General features: G+C 37.1%; 1 protein-coding gene across 1 annotated transcript in view; it reads left to right on the forward strand.

Moving 5' to 3' along the window:
- nompC (no mechanoreceptor potential C) overlaps positions 1-23898 on the forward strand; it is a 35996-nt gene extending 12098 nt beyond the window's left edge. The window contains exons 2-19 of the mRNA XM_073083006.1: positions 2740-2841; positions 7067-7168; positions 7956-8072; positions 9663-9755; positions 10263-10476; positions 12778-12974; positions 13759-13857; positions 14192-14336; positions 14996-15153; positions 15303-16530; positions 16610-16809; positions 16880-17416; positions 17491-17697; positions 17886-18579; positions 20545-20765; positions 21773-21901; positions 22486-22621; positions 22949-23898. Coding sequence (XP_072939107.1) covers positions 2740-2841; positions 7067-7168; positions 7956-8072; positions 9663-9755; positions 10263-10476; positions 12778-12974; positions 13759-13857; positions 14192-14336; positions 14996-15153; positions 15303-16530; positions 16610-16809; positions 16880-17416; positions 17491-17697; positions 17886-18579; positions 20545-20765; positions 21773-21901; positions 22486-22621; positions 22949-23175 — 4806 coding nt within the window. The 3' untranslated portion in view covers positions 23176-23898. The remainder of the gene's footprint in view (positions 1-2739; positions 2842-7066; positions 7169-7955; positions 8073-9662; positions 9756-10262; positions 10477-12777; positions 12975-13758; positions 13858-14191; positions 14337-14995; positions 15154-15302; positions 16531-16609; positions 16810-16879; positions 17417-17490; positions 17698-17885; positions 18580-20544; positions 20766-21772; positions 21902-22485; positions 22622-22948) is intronic.
- The last annotated feature ends 751 nt before the right edge of the window (positions 23899-24649 follow it).

Raw genomic sequence — 24649 nt, forward strand, 5'->3', positions numbered from 1 at the left:
CGTCAGCCATAGATGCGGTGCTACGACTGACGACTAAATTGGAATACCTCAAAAAAGTATGTCTCACTTACCCAACCTTTAAACCAGGACAGAGCAGCGCTAAACACTGTTGTTATTGGGTAGAAATAGGTGATGGTAGTGCCGCCGGAAGCTAGCATAGAGAGTTCTACCACCTTATTAATAAAGCAACAAAACACAATGTATATAATTCTCATGTAAGGCCCATATGCAAACATTACGAACTATTTCTTGTTGACTATCGATTAAGTTGCACGCACGAGCGATGTATTTACGTGCTACGCGCACTCTCGCTGACAGATTAATTGGATTCACACTCGCTATAATTAACACTGATGACTGAACCGATCTTTAATAAACCTAAACACGTAGCCCCTTTATTAAAGGTGGATAAGTTAATTCAGTATTAATTCCGGTTCTAAATTAAGAATAATCGCCTAGTGACTAGAACTTGGCCTGTCGATCGGGTGTCCGAAGCTCAATTGCCAGACATGCACTTTTAATTTATCAGATTATGTACTTATGTATTAGAAAATTCTTTATCACTTGCTCTAACGGTGATCGAAAATATCATGAGATAAACTTTTCTAAAAATGGTGTGAAAAGTGATTTAGACTTCACACACTATTAAGAATTATCTAATATATAAAATTCTCGTGTCACAGTTTTCGTTGCCATACTCCTCCGAAACGGCTTGACCGATTTTGATGAAATTTTTTGTACTTATCCGGTATCTATGAGAATCGGCCAACATCTATTTTTCATCCCCCTAAATGATAAGGGTTGTTCACCATTAACATTTTTCGGGTCAGTTAGTTTTTTATAGAATTCTTAGGCATCTACGAGTACAATTCCTCACGATATTTTCCAACGCCGTATAAAAAATGATAATTAATTTTTATAATATTTTTATATGAAGTTGACAACATTTATGTCAAACGAGCTTTTGCCCGCGGCTTCGCTCGCGTTACGAAGTAATATTATTAACTAAGAAGATTTATAGAAACTTTTATCCCCTAATTTATCCCCTTGGGGGTAGAATTGATCAAAATCCTTTCTTAGCGGATGCCTACGTCATAACATCTACCTGCATGCCAAATTTCAGCCCGATCCGTCCAGTGGTTTGGGCTGTGCGTTGATAGATCACTATGTCAGTCTGTCACCTTTGAGTTATATATATTTAGATTAGATGTTTATGGCCGGCAGTGAAAACTTACCACCGGTTTGACCCCAAAAATATGCTCCTTTATTTTTTCTTGTGTGATCAAATGTTAAAATTAAAGATAGGTAGTTTACTTGTCGTGGTTCTACTTCGTAGGCACCAATATCACACCAATTTCTTTCTAATTACAAAAAATGTTAAGTGCTGCTGTATTCTGGATTGAAGGCTATGGTGAGGTTACACATAAGTGTAAGAGACCTCACCATAGCCTTCAATCTCGTATAAACGAGACGTTTGAACTTAGTCCTCAAAAATAGCGACACGTCTGTGACCAACTTCAAATAGAACTATTGGCGGCAATTTGAAGGTTTTGAAGGTGGTAGAACCCTTTGTGGTTCGACTCCGGCGGCACCACCGCCACACCTATTTCTACCTAATAGCAGCAGTTTTGAAGGGTGTGGTAAGGGAGACAGACTTTTCCGAGGCGTTCCAGCTTAGTCCTCAGGGGTAGCGGCGCATCTGTGGCCAACCTCAGGTAGGAATATCTAATCCTATCTGGGGTTGATTACAGATGTCCATGGGCGGCAGTAGCCACTTACCATCAGGTGGACTGCATGCTCGTCTGCTATTCCTATATTATAAAAAAAATACCACTTTCTATTAGGTAGACTATATGCTCCTTTGCAAATCCACGAAAACATTTCCTTGAATTTGTTTCTCCGATTAATATTAAAATTAAAGACACTCATTGTTGATTTAATTTTGCACTAAAATTCAAGTTAGTTTTTAAAATTATCTTTTAAACAATTAATCTAATGACCTTGACCTAAATTCACGAGTTACAATTATTTCCAGTTAACAGCGTCTATGCACCTAGTGGGCCTGCCTATCTGCACGAAACATCTCTGAGTTAAATAACTTACACAGTAATATATGTAATTGTTTCTTTGCTAACTGTCCCTTTAGGCACGGTATACCTTTTCAGAAGATAGTTTAGACTATTTTCTGTTATCAATTTATCTATTTCTTGCTTAAGATCGTGACGATTTTTTAAATTCAGAAATGGTTGGAATTGGTTTTATCTTTGAAGGGTTCTAGGTAATGTCTAGCCGTAGATTATGCTACTTGGTACGTAAATACGTCAATGATTTCGGTACAAGGTTTTATGGGAAAATATTAAATGAAAACCACTTACTCTCTTTAACAAAGAGCCTATCAGAGTAAGATTATAGGAGGATATTCTGATTTTTATTTAATGTAATATAGAAATGGTAGACGAGCATGCACTGATGTTAAGTAGTTACTGCCGCACATGGACATCTGAAATGCCTCGGAAAAGTATGTCTTCCTTACCATACCTTTCAAACCAGAACACAACAGCGCTTAACACTGCTGTTTATAAGCAGAAATAGCTGGGCCGGTGGTGCCGCCGTAGTTCAACCTAGAGGATTCTACCTTTAACAAATTATTACACTTACTTTTACCACCTTTAACTATTAAGTTATGTTTATACGAAGTAGATGAAAGCAAATGTGAGTAACCATTAGTACTTGTTTCAGGCGACAGGCATGACACCGCTGATGTACGCTGTTAAGGACAACCGCACCTCCTTCGTCGAGCGGCTCATCGAACTGGGCTCCGACGTTGGTGCTAGGAACAACGTGAGTATCATCATTATCATCATCATGATCATGATCATCATCACTATCATTATCATCTTTGTTGTCATCAATTGGGTAAGTTCACTTGTACGTATCACCATCAAGAAGATCACTTAAAAGTAAATGCTCACTTGGCAGAGCCTGGTCGGCACACCGTACTCGGAGGATTTTTCTCGTGTTCCAGTAGAGATCCCGGAATCCTCCATGTAGCAATGAGGATCATCAAGATCATCCGCGATCGTTTCTAAAATATAATGCTTATCCTATAGCCGTACGATGACTACACTTCAATAATTGCAATGAGAGCCAACTGTAGGAGCTAATCACTTTCCGTTACTTTATAGAGCTTTCCGTTACATTAATATAGCATAAAAATAGAGAACCAACGTTCTATAACTCCTACTTTCAAGCCACAACTTCACACATATGTAGAAGCGTGTATGTATTAGTATGTAATTAAGCTCGGTCTGTTCTGGCACGAAGTAAACTGGAGCGAAGAAGTAATTTTCCACAAAATGGACGACATTAAGCCACATTCACAATGCATATTAATTTTTTTCTGGTTCTAACTGGAACACAAGACGTATTTAAGTCAAATAAATGGAAATGTGGTTGTTTTTAGAAATCCCATGGCATTCTGAGTGTGTTAAAAGGTTTTAGTGTACTTTATGAGTATAAATTTAGACCGCTAAGCTATAGTAGTTACGTGTTGAATGTTGCATAAGAAATTATTTAGAGTTCCAAAATAACTTATTATTGTGAACTAATTCTTTAGGTATTACTTGGTCGGTTTTAACACGTTCACTGCGGTTCACCCACAATCGGCCCGACGCGGTGCCAAACCAATATGCGCACAGGAAAAATAGGTCTTTCTCGCTAGTGCGAAACCTGTTTCTTGGGTATTTTTACGGCAGGCCTTTTTCGACCTCCGCCGCATAGAACGTAAAAAAAGTTATCTCAGTGCGGGGGCAGGCCTGTTTTGGTGGATGACCGCTCGCGACCTGTTGCCGCACTGTGCAGATGCGTACGCGTTGACCCGCTAGTAGTGTTGTGCTAGCTTCGAGAGGAGGACGCGCTCGCGCTACTCGGTTTCCTGCAAGCTTCGTTACAATGGCGCATTGTAAAAACAAAATAGTACTAGAAAATGATAGTGATAACGAAGAAGAATACGGTGGTTCATATTTCGAAATCCCTAAGAAAAATCTTTGTAATTATATAAAATTTTGGTCTACCTTTATAATTACTATTTTTGACTTATGTGTAACACATTAAAAAGGCTCGGCTTGTGTTTATTAAAATTTAATAAAATTAATGACTCGATATTTTCTTTTCTTTTACTATCCCATCACTACAAAAATTACACTCTAGTGCGGTATCGGGCCTTATCGACCAGACATTTTTGATTGCTAATTTCTAATTTTCTATTTGGAGGAGCCAGGGGCGGGACTAATGTATAGACAAGTGATTCATGAGGATTTTAAAAGTATAAAAATTTATAATGTAAAATGCGCCTTGACTAAGATAATAGGGCTTCAATACCACCCAGAGGTGTCGGGTCGAAAAGGCCTGCCACGCACAATAAGAAAGTCAAGTGGATGCATTTTTGGACTGCCGTCGCACTAGCTGAAAGTTACTGTTTTTTTTTACGCAGCGAACGTGTTAAAACGTTACAATAATATTATGAGGTATTCCCGGAGCGCTATGACATGGGGCTCTTCAAAAAAGGTGCAAAAAGAGCTCTCATACAAAGCCGGCGATGCATTGGCGTCGCCTCTGGTGTTGCAATACATACATACCAACCCAAGCTAAGAAAGCGTGTTAAAACGCACATCTTCTGAAAAATTGCGAGCCCGGTCATCTCAGAAAAACAAAAAAAGCTTAATTTATACACTGAGTTTCATTTAAAAGTTTTTTTCTAAAAATATAAATCAGAGTCATTGCAGTCATTTGCAGTCCCCATATTAACAATTTAGGATTAAATTATCAAAACTGTGAAACTGGGCCAGAAACCAATTTTTTTTGCAATAAAAGTTTTGATAAGAGTCTTTGCCTTAGCTTTACATTTCTATGTCAGTCATAATAGATTGTATCTTGATCTATAACACAGGAAAACTAGTTCCTTCATTATTATTTCTGTGCTATCATTGCCATATTGTTCTGAAATATCATATTTGCAACGAGCTTTTGCCCGTGGCTTCGCTCGCGTTACGAAGTAATATTATTAACTAAGAAGATTTATACAAACTTATATCCCCTATTTTATCCCCTTGGGGGTAGAATTGATCAAAATCCTTTCTTAGCGGATGCCTACGTCATAACATGTACCTGCATGCCAAATTTCAGCCCGATCCGTCTAGTGGTTTGGGCTGTGCGTTGATAGAACACTATGTCAGTCAGTCACCTTTGAGTTATTGTATATTTAGATATAGGACATAGGTCTTGTACAGACGAGCCGTTTCAATTTAGTCCTCAGAGGAAGTTATGAGTCCGAGCTTTTAGTACATACTCGAATGTGAAAAAAAGAAAAGGTTAGGTACTCTTTGAAATTTTTGTACACTTCAAAAAAATTGATGTCATTTCAGTAAAGGCGTTGCGCCTAATAAAACTGTATGGTATCTATATTTATAAGGCTTTCAAAAATGGTTTAAGCAACTTTATTCGGATTAAAATGTAGGTACTAATAGCAGGTTACTAATTCGGCATAACAGCTTACTATTCATACCTTCAAAAGCCAGTTACACGGGTATTTCGCCACATTTCATAAAGAAAGACTTCATAATTACGACCTTGAGTAAATTAAAAAAATCCAGCCCTTTTCCCAGTGAATGAATCACGATGAATCATAAGGGCGTGACATTACGAAAGTAACTACATCTAATTCAACTCGTACGACCAATCCGAGCACGCAAGGGAGGAATTATGGGCCTGAGGTCACTAAGGAAATGTCCCCGAAATTAGTGTTATTAAGTTTTTGCAACTCTTGGAATTTACGGAGTCGTTTGTAACTGTTGTAGTGACGCACCTATGCTGAAGATTAGTTTATTTTATTTTGTAGATTGTTAAAGTAATAAACTTCATGAGTAGTGAACCCATTATTGTCGCACTGTTGGACACGGGTCCTTTCAGGTGAAAGGGATGTAGGTCATAGTCTACGTTGCCCAAGTGCGGATTAAGTGACTTTATGGCTGTCGATAGAAAATTAATGTTAGCAAAGATGCCGTAATTCTCTTTCCCTATTTTACAAAATACATGTACTCTATTCCGTCATTACACTAATTGTATTAGATTTTTATTGACTTTATTAATTGGTCGGGGTTTTATTTTTCGTTAAATTATTTCTATCCCAAAGGGCCCCTTATTTTTGCGTGCCCAGGATCCCGGCAAAAAGGGGCCCCGGTGTCTTTAAGGCCCTGCATGTACCGTTAATAACGTTCAAGAAACATATTATTGCACGCGATTCCTTCCAACAGCGTCACGTGCGTGTTTCAAAGTGAATCGAGCTTGCATTTCAATTTCATTCACTCACCGGCATTTGTGTACTAATGTAGTTTTGTAATCTGCGAGTTATTGGCTGAACCCGATCATACCGCTTTGTACACTCATAGATAGCCCGACATTAGGACTCCTTGTGCCATGGACTCATACACAGACGAATACACAAACACCCAGACCCGAAACAAAAATCTATACTGATTCAGATTTCTGTCTGGTGGGGGATCGCAACCCTCTAGGCGTTAAACCGGTATGGTGACCGCCCCGCCATGAAGGTCGCCAAATTGTGAGAAATTATTAAATAATAATTACTTAAAAACACACTCCTATCATCACCATCAGAGGAACCAACCAAGCTTATTTTACATTGTACTTGTAGCGACTTCCCGCTACTCGTCAAGAGATGGCGCTGCTGAATCACGCTATCGAAATTTTCTAAACATCTTGCATATATACAAGCTCCGAACTGAGATTGCCGCTCCCCGGGCACGATTACCTCGCCCGGCGGGAGATCCTCCTTTTCCAAAGACTTATAAAAACGATGCATGACGATACGACGCACTCATGCAGAGCCCAAACTTGACATGCCATGCCATGATTACCCTCTCTCATACACTCGTACACATACACATACTCTCGTACAAGCATCTAAGTATAATTTACTTTTGTACAAATTCGTAAGATACGGAGTAACTAATTTTATTTATTTTTACTTACATACGTTTTCTTGCAGGACAATTACAATGTGTTACACATATCAGCAATGTATTCGAGAGAGGACATCGTCAAACTTCTTTTGTCAAAAAGAGGCGTGGATCCGTTTGCTACTGGAGGAGTAAGTTTAACTTTGACTTTATTAAAAATAGTAATTAACGAGTAAATAATAGTCAGACGATTATTTCAGACTACTATTGAAACTTCTTAAAAAGTTTTAGTAACAAACTAGTTACAATCCTCTTTATGGTAAACGATAATTACCGTTCATAAACATCTATAATTTCAAAAAAGCATTGCAGTCGTATCATAGGTATTTTGGCTAACCCATGTTATAAAGCAATCTGAGGACTAAGGTAAACTTCAACCAGAATACAGCAGCCCTTAAAACTTTTAGGCAGATTAGGATGCAGTTTAGGCCGATATAGTTACGGCGGTAGCCAAGGGAGGCGAACCACGAAAATGCATCTTAATTATTTGTTTGAACTCTCTGTGGTTTGACGATGTCACACACATATCGGCCTAATAAAAGCAGTATTATGCGCTGCTGTGCCCTGGTTTGAAAGATGTAGTAAGGGAGACATACTTTTCGGAGGTATTCTAGTTACTAAGCTACTACATCAGGGGTAAAGGCGCATCTGTGGCCGACCTTAGGTAGGAATCTAATCTTATCTGTAATCAATTACATGTAAGTATATGGGCTGCAGGAGCCAATTATCATTAGTTGGACTGCATGGTCCACTGAATTAATTTTTCGCTGATTTATACACGTTTTTTGGTAACTTTTGAGCTCGTAGCCTCTCGGGCCTGGTCACCGTAATGCTAGTGGTCCGTGACATTTTGACAGACCTGCCACCGTATACTTACACCACTGTCCGTTACTCCTATAGTATACATGTTTTGTGCAGAGTCGACAACAAACAGCTGTCCACGTGGTGGCGAGCCGGCAGACCGGTACAGCTACGAGCATCCTCCGGGCACTCCTCACTGCGGCTGGCAAGGATATACGGTTGCGAGTCGATGGGGTATGTAGACCTAAAGCATTTTTCTTAAAAGGCCACAAGATATTAAAGTGCTGCTTAATAAATGGCATAATGGTTGAATCATAGAAAATTTGCTACTATAAACCATGCATACTAGGAATGAATGTGACTAAATCAGTAATGTTTTTAACGATGATGCTAAAAGTGTTTATTAGATTGAAGTAGCAAAGAATCATGGGCGGCATGAACCACTTAGCATCAAGTAACATCTGTAACAGATTCCACAGATGTTCTAGCATTGCTATTCCTGAGGACTAAGATGTCTCATCTTATATGTAAAATAGCTGGCTTCCACACTTTTCATTGAAACATAAAAATTGCTTCACGATAGAAATGGGCGTATCGTTGTTAGTTTCATGATTATTATATTTCACAATTTAAATAACTTAAACAATCAATAATATAATCTTTCCAGTCTAATATTTTATTGGCATGAACCTAAACGTTTAGACTTCACCTAATTAAAATACCGAAACAGTCTAGATAGATTTTTATAGTCAGCAGTATAATAAAACAATAAATAATAAACTTGTCTGTGAATTATCTTTGAAACAAATAAAATGTATACAAACGTTCCGTAGATGTAAATTCATCATCATAAAACAAAAGACGCTCTATTTTCTAGCTATTCCATAATAGAGCTCATCACGTATAGAATAGGGTTGATTTGTGAAGAGTTGTGTGGATAGAGTGAATAGACGATGCAACGCTCTACGTGGATCGCGTGCAGCCTGTCGCCTGGCACTGCCATCCGCCGCCAATTCAGGAACTACCCCCAAAACGGCGCTTGTAAACAAACCCACCCTACACTAGATGAAAAAAAACATAAAACACCTAAAACATTTGTATCCATCAATCCATGTACCATGTACACGCAAATTAACGAAATTAATAACTAAAAAACACTTACAAGGTTTATGTTTTAACGTTCCGATACAAAGCCACCCCTCGAATAGAAACTAGCTAATTATCCACCGAGCTTAACCCGAGTAAACGTCACAACGCCAAATTTACAATGCAAATCAGTTGCGGAATATTAGTTACAACGTCAGCACTGAAATTCAAAATTACTAATTTTAATACAATCCGTCCCAGTCGGTCCTTCGTCACGACTAGGGCTGGCTGCTCCGCGATGCCGTGATCCCAGGGCCATGGAGGATCAAGTACGTATACCGGGATGTTACCGGGGGACCGTTGAATTGCATGAGAATCGCGATTGCAAATCGATTTTATGTTCTGTCGAACCGCCTACGAAGATTGCACATAATTTTGAATTGTTTGTGTCATGGTTTGGAAGCTCGTGGAGTGGCACGCCGCACTGGCGTGAGTAGTTTGAGCATAGACACTGCGCCGCATGGATTGCAGGTGTGAATTGGCTCGAGTGAAATGTCTGATAATGGACGGGATGCGCCCAGGAGTGCTAACCTGAGCCTCCGCTCGGGCGTTCGCAGTCCCCCAGCTAATCTCCAGTCTAAGGACTTACAGAAACTCGAGCTCAGTTTCATAGAGCTCAACAAAGAGCGTGCGCGCCAGAAGGAATGGAAAAAGCTAATTCGCGACATGGTGTTCCAGAGGGGCAAGATCCCGCTGCTGCTGGCCGTGGAGGCCGGCAACCAGAGCATGGTCCGCGAGCTGCTGAGTGCCCAGACTGCTGAACAACTAAAGGTAATAACATTATTCGACGTGTAAAGAAACTATGTGTTGAAAGTTCGTTTTTAGCTTTATTTTATGAATCAATCTATTCACTTTTTTTCTATCAAAGAAATTGTAAAATATCGAATGGTTATAATCAAAACATAAGATCGGTTAATTATTTATAACAGGCCTAAAGTTTTTAAAATTTAACACCTATATTTCACTAATTTTACCTAACACCTATATGGGCGATTTTGAAAGTAGATTAATTCTTTTCAAACATGCCTACCATATGTACAGATTCTTCGCTTATCATTTGTAAAACAAGTTTAACTTTCAAAATGTAAAATGTTCTATTTTCTTATAACATCCGTAAATGAACCTACCTATCAAATATTATAAGAGGAATAGTTCAGCCAAGAAACTACACGTTATATTTATACCTTTCATGACCATGTAAACGTTACGTACTCTTCACGTCTTTCAAAATACTATTTGCAACATTCACTGAAGACTTGATGACCATACAACTTCCAGGCAAGCACTCCTGTGGGGGACACAGCACTACATCTTGCAGCCAGAAGACGGGATGTGGACATGGCGCGGATACTGGTGGACTATGGAGCCGCTGTGGATGCGACTAACGGCTCTGGGATGACAGCTCTGCACATCGCCGCAGCCGAGGGCGATGAACCCCTGGTTAAATACTTCTACGGGGTTAGAGCCAACGCCGCGATTGCTGATAATGAAGGTATGAAACATTATTTTTTTTATTTCCATATTGATTCGACTGATATAGTCCTCAGAGGTAAGCGACGCAGCCAACTGGTAGTTTGAAGGTAGTAGAACCCTTTGTGGTTCAACTCCGGCGGCATCACCGCTGCATCTATTTCTGCCTAATAACATCAGTTTTAAACTATCATATGTTCTAGTTTGGAGAGTATGGCAGCCATACTTTTTCTAGGCATTACAGCTTATTTCTCAAGGATATCGGCGCATCTGGGCCCAACCTCAGACAGAAATCTAATACGATCTGGAGTTGATTACAGATGTTCATGGGCGGCAGTAGCCACTTCCCATCAGGTGGACTGCACGCTCGTCTGCTACTCCTATATTATAAAAAAATGCTTGTGTGCTACTATAAAAAATGATAAATTCCGCGATGTTCCATAAGTCGTCCTTTGAGGTCGATTTTCAGGAAAATATACTAATTGTATGAACCAATGTGATTTTCACATCACACGTGTCTACTATGTTACTCACGTCCGCGGATCAATTACATACAATTGTGGATCGCATAAATTTTAATAAAGGTTAGGTGATTCCACATTTTACTGTGTAAGGTATATGGTGCAAACTGATACGGCTATAGAACTAATAATTACAATGGTTATAGTTACTGCAGTTTTATTTTAATGGTTCATTTATGACAATGGTTGTTGGTTTATTTGTCTCTGTTTATGGCGATATTACAATAAATAAGCTTATGAGTATAAACTACTAGCAATTCCAAAAGATAAATATGTTTTGTATGAATCATGATAAACATGAAAGTATGGTACACGAAGGATAGCTTTGCGTGGATATAAAATTAAATTTGATTTAATTTTCAATTTTTTCACATAGCTAAGTCAAATGTAAATTATTATAAAACACGTGTCGAGGACGCGAGAAATAATGTTCTTAACCATAAGAACAAAAGAAAATTCCAGGAAAGTTGAAAGTCATACTTTCTAGAACTTTTCAATGACAATTATTCATTCTTATTTGAATTTTATACATTCAGCGTTACGACCTCGAATTTAATAAATATAGTTCAAAAAATAAAAAGACGCTTTTATGATAAAATCAACTAAAAAGCTTTCGGTATTCTATTTCATTCTTTCATACATGCAGGGTTAAGATAAGGATGTATGTTGATCTCTTTCTACTGAAAAACGGAGTTACTCACTGACAAACAAGTGAAGCTAATATAAAGCGTGTAATAAAGATGTAAATGGGAGTGAATTTATGAGTTTTATTAAGTACCGCTTAATCTTTTCATAATTCCCAAGTGCAAGTCGCACTCGCACACTGTGAGTTCCGTACCACCACTTTATAATTTAGCTTTAGTATTTGATATCAAACCAGTCGTAAAAGTTAATGAGTTGTCAAAATTCATTAAGCGAAAAACGTCGAAAAATTGCGGTTTGTTGCATGGCGACCCCCTTTTTTATAATTTTTTTTATTTTTATTACTATATATACTCAAAAAAGTAAAACTCAAATCAAATGTCTGTCTATTACATTTCAAGAGATCGAGCCTTGTGACAGTCGTACAGACAGCACAGGCTTAATAATAGTTACGTGTTTACTCTTTGGTTACGGAACCCTAAAATGTATTTATAGGTAAAACTAATATTATTTAGCAGTGCTTCAATCTGACCTAATTACTTCAGTATCGTAAATTTAAATTTCCCTCAGCGCGCCGGTTTCGCTTCCGGAAGTAACCGATATAAACTGTAGAGGGATTATATCGTTTAATTATCAAATAAATCATCTTCATGACTATGCTAATATTTTTTACTTATTTTACCTTCGTTTTTGTTGATTTAATAAAATCTTAATTTTTCGTAATTTTTAATGCATTTAACGATTTCAGTGAATGTTGTTTATATTTTCATTACAAGTTTAAAGAATCGTTCTAAAAAATGTTGAGACAATTGTAATAAAATAAAATAAAAAAATGCATTTATGTCCCATGTCGTTTCATCTGCGTTTAAAAGATTTTATTTTTTTTGTGCGGACCCCTATTTTTTATATAATAACTATTTTTATAATTATAACTATACTACACTTACCTACTTCCGTATGATTTATGTAAAATTCTGTTCTTTTGATATTACAAATAGACATTTAATTTTTTTTTAAGAAAATAGACAAAATTGGGGATTTCAAGAGCCAACACAAGTTTTAACCTAACATCGCGTACGATCCAAATAATCGGAACGTGCCTGCTATTGGAAAAAGGCGGATTTACTAAACAACTACCTCATAGTAACTTACATTTACAGACAGAACACCAATGCACCTGGCCGCGGAGAACGGTCACGCCGCCATCATAGAGCTCCTTGCGGACAAATTCAAGGCATCGATCTTCGAGCGGACGAAAGATGGCAGCACGTTGATGCACATCGCCTCGCTGAACGGACATGCTGATTGTGCCATGATGCTGTTCAAAAAGGGCGTCTACCTACATATGCCCAATAAGGTATAGTACTAAAATTAAGAGCCATATGTGGATATAATGTCACTAAAAAGTTGAATACTGAGAAAGAAGCGTTCATAGATCTTATACACGGGGAAACTCCAAAAAATGCTCAAGGTTAAAACATCAAGCCCTATTCGGGAATGGAACCTACTAAATTTTAAAGAATGTTAAGAATCGGTTATTTAAGTTGATGATTATTTATGATATGAAATATATATTATTGACAATATTAAAAAATAACGGGGTCTTATGTAACTAATGTAAAGTTAAATTAAAAAGTGAAAACAATCTATAAGTATATTTAATTAAAACTATTGTATGAATCGATGGCTTCAAAAAAGATAAAACTATATCAACAAATTAGCATACCTACTATTAGAAACAATCACTGAGAATTTACCGTGCGTAACCTTGAAACTTTCGTGATCATTATTATAGGTTTATGATGGGCAAACTGCTAATAAAAGTTAATTAAACATTAAATCATCAAATTAATCACGTGACTTATTCCATAAACGAAATTGATGATAACGAGTTATACGAAGCTGAACATTTCCGTAGCTTTTATAATCATTGTGCAAAGTTATCTTTCATTTTCTTTTCTATACAGTTTTGGTTGTGATTTTTAATCATTCTAATGTCAATTATATGAGTTATTTATATTTCAATACCATCGTAAAATAATTAAAAATAATAAGATGAGAAAATGTTTGTCAAGAATTTTACAGTGCAGCTCAGTGCATTCGATAGAAATAATTATAGTGTAACAATTATTTTTTAACAGGATGGAGCTCGGAGTATACATACAGCAGCGCGATATGGTCATGTAGGGATTATCAATACGTTACTGCAGAAAGGGGAAAGCGTGGATGTTACTACAAATGTAAGTTCTTAAACTAACCAAAGTAAATAGATGTAACTATAAGCTTTAATGTTGCTACTGGATCTACATTTTTTATAATATAGGAGTAGCAGACGAGCATGCAGTCCACCTGATGGTAAGTAATTACTGCCGCCCATGGACCACTGTAATCAACCCAAGATATGATTAGATATTCCTCTCTGAGGTCGGCCACAGATGCGCCGCTACCCATGAGGACTAAGCTAGAACGCCTCGGAAAAGTATGTCTCCCTTACCACACCATTCAAACCAGAACACAGCAGCGCAAAATTTTGATTTTGATTTTGATTTGATTCAATCTACATCAATGTTTTAGGATAATTATACTGCTCTACACATAGCCGTGGAGTCTTGCAAGCCAGCTGTGGTAGAAACACTTCTTGGCTATGGAGCCGATGTACACATACGCGGAGGCAAGCAGAGAGAAACACCTTTACATATTGCTGCACGGATACCAGAAGGTAAAATAATATATCAAAATTTTCATTACGTGATTTAAAAAAAAAGATGGTGATAACTTAGGTGAAATATGAAGCCTATGATAAAATTGCAAATAGCAGTGATAGCCGAGTGGCTAAGAAACTCGGCCTCCCGATTGAGGGGTCCGAGGTTCAAATCCCAGGCGCGCCTCTGATTTTTCCAAGTTATGTGCGTATTAGAAATTAATTATCATTTGCTAAACGGTGAAGGAAAATATCGTGAGGAAACTTGCATACCTGACAGATTTATAAAAAACAATCTCAAAGGTATGTAAAGTCTACCAATACGCACTTGGCCAACGCGGTGGACTATGGCCTAATCCTTCTCATTATGAGAGGAAACCCGTGCCCAGCAGTGGGACAGTAATGGTTTGATGATGATGAAAAAGTTGACAATATTTATTGTAATTGTTATTTGTTTAGTGTTATTTTTTTGACACACTATGTATGTCTCATTCTTTGGCGCGCCTACAGGGGTATACGAATTTTAACATATTTAGTGTCGTTAGATTCGTCTAAAATGTAGGAGTGGGGCTATATTTTTAAGCAGTCGGATTTATTGTTAAAATAATGTCTATTTTACAGAAATGTTTATTGTTATTATCATTCAAGATATAAATATATTTTATTCTGTACCACAGGCGACAAATGCGCACTTATGCTCCTCAAATCTGGCGCTGGACCAAATAAAGCAACGGAAGATGGCATGACACCAGTCCATGTGGCGGCGAAATATGGTAATCTCGCCACACTAGTACTATTGTTAGAAGATGGTGGCGATCCGTTGAAGAAAACTAAGGTAATTTGTAGAAACCCAGTTATCTATTGTTTTAATGTTTTAATTCGAAATACTAGTGATTACAGTGATAAGGCTTAGTAATAATAGGTTCTGTTATCAAATACTAGGTAAGTCCTGAGATATAATAGTAACATTTTTTTATATTTTAGACTGGCGAAACTCCACTTCATATGGCTTGTAGGATGTGTAAACCAGAAGTAGTTCGACATTTAATAGAATTTGTCAAAGATCGTAAAGGCGAAAAAGTAGCTACTTCATACATTGATGCAGTTGATGAAGACGGAGCGAGTGCTTTGCATTTTGCTTGCAAAATTACAAAAGAAGAAGTTCTAAGACCATCAGCTGATAGAGAGGTTGTAAAGTGCTTAATGGAGAACGGAGCAGACGTAACATTACAGACCAAACATAACCACGAGACAGCCTTCCACTTCTGTGCTATTGCCGGTAACAATGACGTTATGCAAGAAATGATAAATGAAATGTCTACCGCCGATGTGAGCAAATCTCTTAATAAACAAAATTCTATCGGGTGGACCCCCTTACTAATAGCATGTTATAGAGGTCATATGGAGCTTGTAAATACGTTACTGAATAATCATGCAAGAGTAGATGTTTTTGATGTAGAAGGTCGATCAGCGCTACATTTGGCAGCGGAACATGGTTTTTTACAAGTATGCGATGCTCTATTGACAAATAAAGCTTTCATTAATTCTAAAGCCAGGAACGGAAGAACTGCTCTACATTTAGCAGCCATGAATGGCTATGCACATCTTGTTAAGTTTTTGATTAGAGATCATAATGCTGTTATTGATGTTCTTACGCTAAAGAAGCAGACCCCATTACATTTAGCAGCAGCTAGTGGTCAAATAGAAGTTTGCAAACTTTTACTAGAACTTGGTGCCAATATTGATGCTACGGATGAGTTAGGTCAAAAGCCTATTCATGCTGCAGCTCAAAATAATTATTCAGAGGTTGTTCAGTTATTTCTGCAACAACATCCAAATTTAGTGATGGCTACTACAAAAGATGGTAACACGTGTGCTCATATTGCGGCTATCCAAGGATCCGTGAAAGTGATAGAGGAGTTGATGAAATTCGATAGAACAGGTGTAATATCAGCAAGGAATAAATTAAACGACTCAACTCCGTTACAATTAGCTGCAGAAGGTGGACACGCAGATGTTGTTAGAGTACTAGTTAGAGCTGGTGCTTCGTGCACTGATGAGAATAGAGCAGGATTGACAGCAGTTCATTTAGCCGCTGAACATGGACACACAAATGTCTTAGATGTTATGAGATCTACAAACACATTAAGGATATCAAGTAAAAAGTTAGGCCTTACACCGCTCCATATTGCGGCTTATTATGGACAAGCTGGTAAGTATTCATAAATAAGTAAATTTGATTTATTATGAAAGAATCTTTACAATATAAGATTAATTATTGTATGTTACAGAAACGGTCCGTGAACTCCTCTCCCATGTGCCAGGAACGGTTAAGTCAGAAGCCCCTACGGGCATGTCGTTAGTACCAATTTTAGGAGCAGAGTCAGGTTTAACACCTTTACATCTGGCTGCTTACAATGGTAATGAAAACGTTGTGAGGTTATTACTTAATTCTGCTGGAGTACAAGTTGACGCCGCATCTAATGAAAACGTATGTTTTATTTTTCTATTTGATATACATATTTTTGTTAATTCCTTGACTTATGTTAATTTTATTTCAGGGTTACAATCCACTCCATCTTGCATGTTTTGGCGGTCATATGTCCATAGTTGGTCTTTTGTTAAGCAGATCAGCAGAACTGCTTCAAAGTATTGACAGGCATGGAAAAACTGGTTTACATATTGCATCAACACACGGGCATTATCAAATGGTGGAAGTGTTACTCGGGCAAGGAGCAGAAATAAATGCAACAGATAAAAATGGCTGGACTCCGTTACACTGTGCAGCTAAGGCCGGTCATTTAAATGTTGTGAAACTTCTGTGTGAATCCGGTGCATCGCCAAAAAGTGAAACCAATTTGAACTGTGCTCCTATTTGGTTTGCCGCATCTGAGAACCATAATGATGTCCTCGAATATTTATTGCATAAGGAACATGACACACAATCACTAATGGACGATAAGAGATTTGTATACAATCTTATGGTCTGTTCAAAAAACCACAACAATATACCAATAGAGGAGTTTGTCCTGGTGTCGCCAGCACCTGTTGATACCGCTGCAAAATTATCGAATATTTATATTAATTTATCTACCAAGGTATGTTAGAATGATATGGGAATTAGTGTTAAGGTAACAGATATTATTTTAAAATGTAATATTTCATTTATCAGGAAAAGGAGCGTGCCAAAGATCTTATAGCAGCTGGGAAGCAATGCGAAGCGATGGCCACTGAATTATTAGCACTTGCTGCAGGTGCTGATTCAGCGGGACATATTCTTACTGCTACTGATAATAGAAATATTGAATTTTTGGATGTATTAATAGAAAATGAACAAAAAGAGGTCATCGCCCATACGGTCGTCCAGAGATATCTTCAGGTAAAAAATAGGTAACTTCGTCTACTATAGAGGAATTTCTCGGCAATCTGGATGGTGAATTATTACTACATACTAAAGTTGTACATAAAACTTATAATAATTCACTCTCATGCAACTGAATATCATGGAATTTAACAATTCATAATAACGTTTTTTGAAAAAGTTAAAAGCCAATTATTTAATTTCAGGAACTCTGGCGGGGGAGCCTCAAGTGGACTGGCATCAAAATTATGTTCCTTTTTTTCGCGTTCATAGTCTGTCCTCCGGTTTGGGTAGTCTTTTCTCTGCCACTGGGCCATAAATATAATAAGATTCCAATAATTAAGTTCATGTCATACTTAACATCTCACATATACCTAATGGTGTTATTATCGTTAGTGGCTATTACACCAATTTATAATTCAATTTTCAGGGAGAGCTTAGTACCACGGTGGTATGAGTGGATGCTGCTCATATGCCTCAGTGGTCTCCTTTTGTTCGAATTAACGAACCCTAGTGATAAGTCAGGTTTAGGGTGGATTAAGATAGCTGTTTTATTATTAGGTGTTATTGGTGTGGCAACACACGTCGTTGGGTGGATTTTCGTATTACCGAAATATTGGCCCACTTTAATGTACTGTAGGAACCAATGTTTTGCTTTATCTTTCTTGTTAGCTTGTGTACAAATCTTAGACTTCCTATCTTTTCATCATTTGTTTGGTCCGTGGGCCATTATTATAGGTAATCTTATGAAGGACTTAGGTAGGTTTCTTGCAGTGTTAGCGATATTTGTTTTTGGCTTTTCCATGCACATTGTCGCACTGAATCAGCCATTCAGGAATATTTATAAACCAGAAGATAATAAATACGCTAGACAAGCAAGAAGGAAAATATTCTCCGACGGTGAGTGTCGCTTCTGTACAGATTGTATTTGTTTAATTATAACTATATTTTCATAAGTTATTATTAAAATGAATTGCAGCTGTGATATGTATCTAGGTAAAAAAGATTTTGTTCCATATTCTACATGGATATTACATTATGGATCCATATTCAATTATGGATTTCAAATATTTCATTTTAATACTACAGGAAAGGACGTAAGTATAAGTATGGTTCATGATCTTCAAGTATTTGGCTAACTCGAATATTACAAATATCATCAACGTAACTTATTGAATAAAATATTTCACATCTTAGATGATACACTCCGAATAAAACCACAGACAAACGATACACAATGGACAAATACCACATCTGGAGAATCTTACCGAAGAAAACAGGGTCCCGCGGGTCGTAAGTCACGTTAGACCTAGAAGGATCATTTGGTTTCTTATCATCAAACAAATCATTCATCGATGATCGCATTGTACTCGATGTGCTTTTATCACTTTGTTTTTTGATATCATTTGCTTGCTGGCTTGAATGTCTGTCATCGAAAATGTTATCATCGTTGATGTTTCAAGCGTTCTTTAGGACAGCTAAACACGATTGTGGAATGATTTAGGTATCTGTAACATACAAATAGGGTATTTCGTTACAACTTGTGACATTGGTCACGATTTGTAGCGCTGCGTTATCAGAATAAGAATGCAATATTTCAACCGTGGTCGATTCCTTCATGATCGTGCATGCTTATGATGATAACTGCAAATGACTGTCTGATAATATAGAATAATGTAACCCAAAATTACAGCACAATGCATATTCTGTCTACAAAGCTAATCACTTTAAAGTTTGACATGACATTTCCTAATTCATGAAACACGTGTATTCCAGATACGAAAGTGAGGTACAGAGCATGCATTGTGCGTCACGCCCTAGTTTTAGTGGAATGAGTGGCCGACCTCACCGCACTTGATGGAGCAGTTTGAGTTGCGCATGCGGCTGGCTTATGTCCTGCGTTTGTCACACCGGTGTTGAGGTACCACTTTATGTTTCGGATGTTTGGCTGTTTGTCCTCGATGTGGCGCCACCAGCGCCCACGCTGTTCACAACTCGACACTTAGACGGGCCGGGGTAGATTGATGCAACCGTGCAACGAAAACAAACAAAATTTTATTGAATATCAATCAAAAACTGTAGTATTATGATTAAATACACGATTGAAAACTTTACATATTTATCTATTATCGTCTATTATACAAAAGACACATTTTCGAACACTATACAGAAGAAACTTATGTTGTAAACATATTCATTCATTAACCTCTACAGTATCAATCTACCCCTATCCATACATACATTAAACTCAAAGTCAACTTACTTGACTTTAGATTTTGTTATATAAATGTTAGTTCTATCATTACGTCGTATTGTAACGCTGAACAACAATTGGACATTGTAACACTTGTACAAAACAACACACGAACCAAAACATTTAATATTAATAATACAAAAGATATTACGATACGACTTAAAAGATTTGAACACGATTTTGAACATAGTAGTGGGGTAAGTTGATGCTGATCATAACATAATATACAAAATCAGATTCGTAACTGTTCAATTTTAGAAACGTAATATTCAAAATTTCTCAAACATGCATTGTTGCATTAACCTACCCCTAGCCCGTAGCAAATAAAGAAAGCGGTCCATTTGCGAATTGTCTTCTAGCGACGTTGTCACCGTTCGAGGCCTTCGAGAAATTGTTCTTCGCCCTTTTCGGCCAGATCACCTTGTCCGACCTGAACTACGTATCCAGCTTGAGGCCGTGGTGGACGCAGAACCTGTTCAAGTTCGTATTTGGAGCGTACTTGCTGATGTCAGTCGTGGTGCTCATAACGCTCCTAATTGCGATGATGTCGGACACTTATCAGCGCATCCAGGTAAATGCGTCAAGTCACCACGCCCGAATCTTGTTCACAGTTACCATGAATCCGCTATTCTCCTTCGAGCTGCTTTTCTTCGCCGTTTTCGGACAAACAACAACGGAACAGACGAGAGTACATCGCAACGACAGCAACACTCAGCCGGCCTGGACCAACTATCTCTTCAAGATCGTGTTCGGCATCTACATGTTGGTGTCGGTGGTAGTACTGATCAATCTGCTCATTGCTATGATGTCAGACACGTACCAGAGGATACAGGTAATGCAAATAATAGTGATATGAATGAAGCTGTTACACAAGACGCTGTTAAAACTACTAATAAAACTGGAACTAAAATAAGGATTTAAATATTTGTGTTTATGTTAACTCCGTAGTTTAATACTAAATAGTTTAAAATAAAAGTAGACTACTTAATTATCTAAGTTTTTAATATGTGTTACATGATTGTCACTGTAGTGTTAAATAATTGATTTTCTACTTATATATTTAAAAAATTGTGGGTCCGAGGTTCAAATCCTGCCGCACGCACCTCTGACTTTTCAAAATTATGTGTGTATTAGAAATTAATTGTCACTTGCTTAAAACAATGAAGGAAAATATCGTGAGGAAACCTGCTTACCTGTGAGATTTATATAAAAAATGTCAAAGGTATGTGAAGTCTAAAAATATGCACTTGGTCAGCGCGGTGGACTTATAGCCTATTCCTTCTCATTCTGAGAGGAGACCCGTGCCCAACAGTGGGACTATAATGGGTCGATGACGATTTAAGTTGTTACATTTATGGCATCACTCATTTTATTGTATTTATTTATTTTATTGAAATTAAACAATAGAGCGATTTTAACACAAAACAAATGATTAGTTATCATGAACTGAAACAACAGTAAATACATGCAACACAACAAAATTTTGCATCAGTCATCATAATAGACGGTTGAATCATTATTGAGATTCTGGGGGTAAATTCCTGGTAGAAATAAATATGTTTAAAGTATTTTGTTTTGTGATTATTTGTATAAATAGTACACAGTATACGCAGGGAGTGTTTGACAATATTATGAATTGTTAAGACTGTCTACATAAAATAAGTTACTAAACTTAAATAAAACATACATATTTACTTATAAACGATAAAACATAAAATAAATTAAGAGATTAGCATTAAAGGTGACCTTAAAATATGTAACATGATCATTGTATTGACATATTACAATATAAAAAGGTGAAGGATGATATAAATGAAATTAATGAACAGGATGTTTCAGGCACAATCAGACATAGAGTGGAAATACGGTTTGTCTAAATTAATTCGCAACATGCATCGGACGAATACAGCACCTTCGCCACTAAATCTCGTCACCACTTGGCTCATGTGGCTTATTCATAGATGTAAGGTGAGTTACTCTTTGATTTAATGATTTGAAATGATTACATTGTTACAACTGTATTTGGGCAAATTGAAAACCTGAATATGGAATCTCTGAATATTCCTGAAGCAAACTCTACAACGCTGCCTCACGTCTGAACTCAGCAAAAAAAGCTTTCTACATTCACAGCCGTACACTAGAATTCCTGGTATCTTGGGTGCCATGGACACATATACACAAATACACAAACACCCAGACCCAGAAACAAAAATCTTAATTCATCATTTAGATATCTGTCTGGCCGGCGATCGAACCCGGGACCCTCTGTGCATCAGAGCGGTATGGTGATCGCTCCGCCACGCGGTTCAACGGATGTCACCGATAGAAAATTTCTTACATTTCTAAAATATTATACAAATAAAATGATTACAACAAAGATACGCACTACACTATTAAAGCTATATTAGCGTTCCCCCATTCAAATAATTCACTTACTATTGCCTAACTAGATAATAATATAATTATTTTTCATTTCCATTAAGAAGTTCGTGATATACTCATGTGTATTCGGAATTTTAAAATAACCTTATAACCATTTACGATATTCTCAGGAGCGTTTGAATAAGAAGAAACGACCAAGTCTTGTGCATATGATTGGGATGCAGCGGCAAGATCAGTTAAGTGCCAGATCAAAAGCTGGTGCAAAGTGGTTGTCCAAAGTCAAGAGAGGTCAGGTTGTTCCTAAAGGTAATACAAATTTACAATTAAAATATTGTTTTCTTTCTATTTACAATGGAAATAATATAGAACGGCAAAAACATATGAGATATTGTTAGCAGCCTGCATAATGACTTACGAGCGAAAATATGTGTCTCATTCTTTGGCATAGCCTCCAGCCCACCTGGCTTGACGGAATTTATTACCTCAGGTGTCGTTGAATTCATCGAAAATGTGAGAGTAACATAGGCTATAATTTTAAGCAGTCGGTTTTTACAATAGAGTTCAGTTTCTTTAATATTTTCTTATTTCTACATATACTATTAAAACAGAAGTAATTTCATCCCGTAATTTCAGATTCCACCCGGCTATCTGTTGTGCACCTCAGTCCGCTTGGCTCTCAGCTAAGTTTCAACAATATGACGAGGATAGAGAACGTGGTGGACTGGGAGATCATCGCCAAGAAGTACAGAGCGTTGATGAGGGATGAACCCGAAGAACTTTTGGCTAAGGATAGTGAAACTGACGCAGCTGATGATGTGTCTGAAGCCGTAGCCAATAATGTCGGCGCCGTACCACCTTGAACTACCATGACTGAAGATGGGTTAAAAATAAAAAGATATGAGTAATAAATGAAAGGAAAAGGAACAAACATATTAATGAAAAATAATAAAAAGAATAGATGAAGGATAAAGGGCAGACGAAGGTATCGAGACGGTGATCAAAATTTAAGAGCATGTGTGATCTGGATCAAATTGCAACATAGCCCAATGAATACCCATAGCTGACCAATTCAAATTGTACAATGAACTTATAATTTGAAATAATTTCATTCAAATTATTAATGAGATTGCGTTTTTTTGTCATACAGCAGAAGCGTATGAAAAATTAAATTAGAACTTTGTAAACGTTTTCATCGATATTATCATTTAAAAACGACTTAATGTAGGAGATGAAAATAACATCACTAACATATTGTTACATACAAATTGTACACATATTCAAAAGAATAGAAACCAAAAACAATTTAGACAGGCCACTGTGTAAAACATTTGCATAATAGCAGTAAACAAATGTTTCTTTAATGCGAAATTTATAATTATATCACATAATAAGTTACCAGAATATATTTAAAAAATACCACGCCAATTAGGAAATCTGCATATTTTTGACAAATGAAAACAATAAGAAACACTTGGTTCAATTTGAGGTGTTTGAAAAATAAATATAATGTATTAAGTATTATTTGCATAAAAACACTGACTTTGTGTTTTCAGCTAATAAAACAATTTGCTGACGCAATAAATAATAAGCTATACGTAAATTGACATTCATTATTCTTCACAAGTTATTTGTATCTATTATGAAATAAATATATTTTATTTGTTGAGTAAACCTTAATTGTCTTAAGCGGTAAGGACCTTTTAACACCGAGTGACTACATGTTCTGTTTGTGTATATCAATATTTTTATGATTATACCAACGAAAACCAGTGGCTTTGGCGACTTTAACTCAGAGGTTCTAACTTTAAAATTATAGTATAATAAGTTCAGGATTATATATATATATATAATTACGTCGCTCTAGCGGACTAATTAAGTAGCGGTCCACCCCGGGCCCCCAAATTCTGGGGCCCCCAAATACAGTCACAAAAAAAGGTCGTCAGAACCAAATAATCTGTAAATGTGTATAAAACAACAAACAACAGCGAAAAAAGTGTCACCGGGATTCCGACTTCCACGAGCGAGTGTCGCTAGGAGTCGCTGGCGACTGTCGACGACGGTTGTCGACGCGAGCTGTCGCTCAAGGAAACTATCCTCCTTGAATGACAATTGAAACTGAATTAAGTCCGCGTAAAACTGCTAGTCCGCTCTGAATATAGAAATGAATAGCATCGCCGTAGCAAATTGTATGACTACACCTGCTCGCATCAACTTCAGAGCGGACTAGCAGTTTGGCGCGGACTATATCGCTGTAACTATTTCTAAAATTATTATTATCATTAATGTTACGTCTGGGTAAAATGATTTATTTTCCGCACACAATATTTACTATAC

The sequence above is a fragment of the Epargyreus clarus genome, unplaced genomic scaffold (assembly GCF_041222505.1).
Source record: "Epargyreus clarus isolate Ecla_fem2 unplaced genomic scaffold, WU_Ecla_fem_2.2 ptg000018l, whole genome shotgun sequence".
Taxonomy (NCBI): Eukaryota; Metazoa; Arthropoda; class Insecta; order Lepidoptera; family Hesperiidae; genus Epargyreus; species Epargyreus clarus.